Source organism: Ixodes scapularis, unplaced genomic scaffold, assembly GCF_016920785.2.
Source record: "Ixodes scapularis isolate PalLabHiFi unplaced genomic scaffold, ASM1692078v2 PGA_scaffold3__209_contigs__length_174095766, whole genome shotgun sequence".
Classification (NCBI taxonomy): domain Eukaryota; kingdom Metazoa; phylum Arthropoda; class Arachnida; order Ixodida; family Ixodidae; genus Ixodes; species Ixodes scapularis.
This window is the reverse complement of record NW_024609868.1, coordinates 165,754,258-165,760,237: the sequence shown is the minus strand read 5'-3', so window position 1 is coordinate 165,760,237 and position 5,980 is coordinate 165,754,258. Positions and strand designations below refer to the sequence as shown.

Genomic DNA, 5,980 nt, shown 5'->3' with positions numbered 1-5,980 from the left:
ATTTATAAGAAAGCTAAAGGTAATGAAATACTGAAAGTTGCAACCGGTACAAGGAATATTACCGTAATATCCCGAGAGACTACCCATCCCCAACAGATAGCCCATCCTGATTTGTAGCAGGACTTTCTATTTTTCAATGGCTCAAGTTGAGCTACCTTGTGAACACCGAATGTTAGCCTACCCCTTATTTTTACCTAATGTGCTCTCAGTTTTGGGTGGGCAATTTCTCGGGATATTACGGTGAGCATGGATTTCTGCACGAGCACCATGTGTGTGGTCCACTCGGAGATGCTTGAAGCATCAGAGAGTTTCTGTTCTGCAGTTAAGTACACTGTGGCAAAATTCCAGCAACATGTCGGGGTTACAAACACTGTATGTTATACGTATGTTGCCTGCACACTCCTAATAACTACAGCAAATCACTTCCTGCATATCCATTTGTCACAGCGATAGCTTGAGGCAAACGGCAGCGCCGCAGCCTCGGGCGTCAGGAAGCGGCCAAAGGGTGGCAGCAGCAGAAGAGTGGGCAGCAGCTCCCCGTGTCTTGCAGACGAGACGTTGGTGCCCGGAAGCTGCGCAGAGGTATCAGCAGCAAGCTGAGGACCAGCAGCAGATGGAGGCGGAGAACCTCCTGTTGGATAGGGAGGCAACAAAAAGAGCCATAGATGCCTCCAATGCACAAATCGCTGCAGCAGATGCTGCTAAACAGTATTACACTGAAATGCTAAGGCTACAAACCTTGCAGGCTGAACTTCAAATTGAGCTTTTGAAAAAACAATTGGGAAAGGAGTAATCAGAACAGACCAAGGAGGGGGGGGGGGGAACATTAAGTTCTAAGATTTTTTTTTTTTTAGATTGACGAAGCAAGGGCGGATGTGAAATAATAAAAGTACATTTTGAAATGCAAGGATTTGTGAAAACCTCAGTATGTTATGGGGTAGTCGTCCCTGGAGAAAAACACTCGACCCTATGCGACAGCCAGTAAGATGGTGCAAGTAATTTTAACGAATAATGAAATATTTTTATCGCCTCCCCAGTATTCCAAAGTACCACATTGGTATCCGACACCAGCGACAATCTAACCAGCGGAGTTTCCATACATGAGCGCAAGCCTGTCGACACGTCAAAAACATCATTGTTGGGCACTAAGGAAAGAAGCTTAACAATTCGACCCTGCTCAAAACAAAACAGCAAGTAAGCAAATAACCTAGGAAGTGCCTGCACGGCGCAAACAGTGATTATGCGTCTAAATGCATGGTTACTGGTGTGACCACTCGGTGTGCCTGATTTCTTCGAGGAGAGAGTGTCGTGGAATTTACACCGTTCAGGAACTCTGTACTCTTTTTGTTCACTTCCCGAGAAAAACAGGCATTACCATACTTCAACGTTGTTCGACAGCGATTTTATATACCCTTTATTCTTTTACTAAGTGAAATAACCAATGGCAGAATTATTCCTCTTATGTACATGACCCATTAGTGGCTGTTATAATCGGACCACTACTGTGACGCATACAGGTTGACTCCTCTCACCTGTAGAATACTTTTAAATATGGTAATAATACCAACTTATAGGACAGAGGCGCAATAAAATGAAATGGTATTATTTTTAAGGCTATTATTTCGCTCACCCCTATAATTACTCGCATGAGGGCATTGATGTTCGCGTAGCCTGTAGTACGAAGACAAGCACGATGACCAACACGCAGAAGTGGGCCGAAGCTTTTCGCACAAAAGCCGCACGCACTGTTGACCGAGGCACAACAGCAATATATTGCAGGACTTTTGCGTATGTGGTTCCATGGGTCATGCAGCAATTTCACTGTTAAACGCAGTTGCAATTATGCTGCTTGACCAACTCTAACCTTTTACAACGAGGTACGCTGCAAGACATGTCAATCAATCTTTGGGCATTTGTTACTACATACCGAAACTGGATGAGGCGAGAATGATTCTGATCCGTGCCTGCAATGCTGTTCAGAAGAGTTACCTTGTTTGGACACCGCCACATTACATCTTAAGTGCATGTCATTGTTGCAACCAACAAAAAACATGCTGCAATGAAGAGGGTTAGCGAGACAATATGGTTTGCAATGTTTGAGGCACTCTTTCTGCTACAATGTTCGGAATCAGGAAAGGGTACAGACGTCTTCAATATGAGGGTGGACGCCTGAACGGCATACGACGGGCTCTGCATCATCTCCAAGCGACGCTTTTGCAAATAAAGGTGGATAGCAGTCGCAGCACAACATCTGCTTGCTCTAATATCTGCCAATGCTTCCATTCTTTTGCAACGAGTGAATTCCGCAAAGCCTGTTTACCCTCGTATTGAAACCATACATGAAGAGTGCTTAATAAAGATTAAAATATCTATGTTCTCCAAGGAATATGCTGGGGTTGGTTCAGCCCCTTATATCAGCTGCTGGTAAAACCACAGCCAAAAGATGCCACGAAGCATTCAAGAAAATTTATTATATGAAATCGCGTGCCACATTCAACTTGTTATTATGGCTATCCATATACGGAGCCTGGTAAACACACAGAGAGGACAATATCTCTGTATGTTTCTCGCATTCAAGAAAATCAGTTTGAATTGAAAAGACCACATACCCACATACTTACGCTCAACAGAAGAACTGGTCGACAAGGGCACGCCGGGCCTCGTTGCTTTCTCCACGGCCGGCTGCCATGGGCTCCACAGGAACCTCAGGCGGGATGGCAGTCCCTGGCATCGCGCAGGGGTATCTCTTGGCGAGATTGTGGAGCACGCAGCATGCCACGATGATGTCGCAGCATCTGCTTGGCTCCATGCGCAGCTCGGCGTGCAGGCAGTGGAACCTGCGCTTCAGCTGGCCTATTGTCCTGCGTGCATCATATGGACAGAATGAGTATTATTTATTTAAATTACACTAATATATTAGGGCTGAGACTATTTCATACTTTCTGAATGCTGTAGCCTACCGAAAACCCGGCAATCATTTCTTATCATTGCCAAGATATATAACAGTATGTTTACATGTAGACCATATTAAACTTCCCTCGACAAATGTTCCTCATAGCTGAGTGTAAGCGAAACACAGTTTCATACAAACATTCGTTAACATTAGCAGTCCGAAGATGTCTGTCAACGACTTCCCTATAGCAACCCGAGCCCGGTGCAATTTGTCACATTTTTACGGCGAGTCCCAGCAGTGTACAGTATTTTAGAATGTATGACAAGTAGGCGTGTAATTTCTGTAAAGGTGGGGCCGGAAAAAAAAAACACGGCTTTGCATTTGTATATTTTTGCTCTTCTGTATCCAGGTTGAACCAAAATATTGCCTTTCACACGTATGTAACAAATCCTGCCCCTAACGAACGAACAATGTGATATGTTCTCCAAAAAATATGTCGGAGAATATTTCACGTTTTTGTTTTTTGATACGATGCATGCGTTTTGCGTGTCTGCTTTTTATGCAACACTGCATATATGTGTCTACGTTGCACCCTTATGCAGGCCCTCGGGCTGTATAGGGGCACTGGAAAGTACAATAAATAAATATATATTCTTGGGATAGTATTTTCTTTCTTCTCTCTTTAGGTTCCGTGCAATTACTGTTTTCTGCTGGGTCTAGAGAACACAAAACTGCATGTAGGGGCGTTACAATTAACAGTGTCTTCTGTGCTATGACAACAAAATGTTACGTTGTCTAGTGGCATTCTTTTCAATATAGCAGCCCAGTAACCCACCACGATGCGTGACTTTGTCTTACCTTTCAACAATACTCCTTGTCGTGGTGTGTGCCGTCTTGTACCTCACTTCTGCTGCTGATGATGGCGACAGGAATGGCGTCATCAGCCACGGCTGGCAGGTGTAGCCGCTGTCGCCGAGCAATAGGCCATCGTAGATGCCATCGGCCAGCTTGACTGATAGTGTGCTCTCGGTGAAAATCCGGGAGTCGTGCGTGCTTCCTGGCCATCTCGCAACCACATTGCGTATGCGGCAGGACGCGTCAACTACCACCTACCTGTACGTTGATGGAATGGTACAGGTGGCGGTTCTGGTACACCTCCTCGTGCACGCGCGGTCCCTGGATTCGAATGTGGGTGCCATCAACAGCACCCACGACACAAGGGAACCCGGCTACGTCAAAGAACTGCTCCTGCAAGGCAGCACTCTCTGCGACGTCAGGCCACCTGCATTGCCAATACATTCACAAGTTAATTTACAGCACAATACCCTAGCATGCACATTTATGCAAAGTTTAGCCGACAACATTCGTTTTTTTTTTTCTGCTTCAGTGTTCATCGTAAAAAAGAAATGTGGTAAATATCGCCAAATGCCTCGACAAAACGAAATGTTCGAGAAAAAAAAAGTGGGCCCACACCGCGGATCGAACCCGTGTCCACTTATGTATGAAGCAGACAACTTACCCCCCTATGCACGGTGTATGCCCCTATGCTATGCCATCTTTTTTTTTTTTTTTTTTTTGAACCCTATGCTATGTTACCGCTTATAAAACACGTAGTAACCATTCGTGTTATAGGCTCCCTGCACTGACGTCACATCGCATACTTTTGCACACCAAGTAAAAGGAGGAGAGGGAAACTGCCTTTGTAAGTATGTTGAGTGACAGGTTAATCTTCTCTAATCATCTGGCAGGAGAATAGCAACGTCTGTGCAAACCCGGGAGGCACAAAGGAGGACCCTGATAAGAGGGGAGCTCCTTCTTTCCCTCTTCTCTGGAAGGCAGTTTCGCGTATTGCGTATAGCCCTTTCCGGCCGAGGTGCACGACGGAGTGCATATAGCTTTACTCATAAACAAACTCAACACAATCTGACTTTTTTTTTTTTTTGACTCGGAACGCTTAGGAACTCTTTACCGTATGAAGTTTTACCGTATGAAGTCCCTTGCTCGACGTGCCAGAGCTACGGTGACCTGCCTCACGGACCGTGAAGCACTAGAGACTTGCACGTGGACGTAGTCGCCTGCAGTGATGAGGAAGTTGCCTGTGGCGTAGAATTGCAGAGCGACGATCACCTGCTGCTCTGCGGACAAGGCGCAGCTGCGACGCGTCGACCGCTCCAAGTCCGGGCGCAGCGTCTCCGCGAGAAACATAATTCCCGCGCGACCAAACCGGAATCGTTGCTGCAGCGCATCCTCGTCGAATTCTTCCAGCGGATCGAGGCGGTCCCGGAACACACGTTGTCGTCCCAGCATGACGACAGCGTACTGCGCGTACGCGCGGTCTCGTCGACGTCGACGCCTCGTCCCGTTCGACATCGTTTCCGTTATCAAAGTACAAATAGGTCCGCAAATCAGTTGTTAGTAAGTCTGCAGTCGGTCGGTGGGCTAATCGGTGGATCGGTTGGGCAAACGGAAGAGAGGGCAAAGGGCAAACAGTTGAGATCAGCAGGAACCGTAGAAACGTGCGTCGCAGGGAACAAAAACGAGTCTACAGCAGCGGCGTTGCCAGACTGGAAGGGACTCGGGAAAGTTATGCGTTGTTTAGGGCGAAACATATTGAAGGAAATGTTTCTTACGTCTTCAAATATTCGTCGACAAACTCTAGCATGGTAGCTAAAATTTCTTCGTAGCATCTGAAGCAAATAAATTGTTCTTCAAGTACAACATTACTATATTTTGACTTAAAATACTATACTAGAGCGATAACAACCAGCGGAAAAAGAGAATAAACAAAATGACTGGCTTGTTTCACCGATAGATGACGCATCTTACTGCCCAATCAAAAATAATTATTGTGGTTTTTTTTCCAGCCGTTTATTATAGTACCTAGGTACTTTTTCCTTCCTAGGTACCGTGGTTTACTAAAATGGGTTTACCATCGCTTCGAGAAAACCGGCCCAGGTGGAGCAGGGGAGGTCAGCCCCTGCCCTGAGGTGGATGCAGAAGAGGCATCATCCACCTTACGGTTCGAAAGCGGTGTCACTGGCAACGCTCCCGAGGACGAAGGAGACCTCGATGGGAGGCGCAGATTGT

At 46.2% G+C, this 5,980-nt stretch overlaps 1 protein-coding gene and 1 long non-coding RNA gene across 2 annotated transcripts; both read right to left on the bottom strand.

Moving 5' to 3' along the window:
* Nucleotides 1–574: 574 nt before the first annotated feature.
* LOC121832880 lies at nt 575–3,782 on the bottom strand. Its single transcript, XR_005717599.3, has 3 exons — nt 3,752–3,782; nt 2,622–2,861; nt 575–631 (listed from the first exon to the last, which is right to left on the bottom strand). It is a non-coding gene; the product is annotated as an uncharacterized LOC121832880 (long non-coding RNA).
* Nucleotides 3,783–3,991: 209 nt separating this feature from the next.
* Nucleotides 3,992–5,300, bottom strand: LOC121837357 (putative nuclease HARBI1). The gene is made up of 2 exons (XM_042292956.1): nt 4,878–5,300; nt 3,992–4,175 (listed from the first exon to the last, which is right to left on the bottom strand). Exons 1-2 carry the CDS (start codon nt 5,261–5,263, stop codon nt 3,992–3,994), a joined length of 570 nt encoding a protein of 189 aa, XP_042148890.1. The 5' UTR covers nt 5,264–5,300.
* Between the last annotated feature and the right edge of the window lie 680 nt (nt 5,301–5,980).

Bases quoted from the DNA above. Each gene is read 5' to 3' on its own strand.
- LOC121837357 (XM_042292956.1), bottom strand. From the start codon at position 5,263: ATGTCGAACGGGACGAGGCGTCGACGTCGACGAGACCGCGCGTACGCG. The intron at 4,176-4,877 runs GTAAAACTTCAT...TTGGCAATGCAG, and splicing joins CGAGCAAGGGACTTCATACG to GTGGCCTGACGTCGCAGAGA.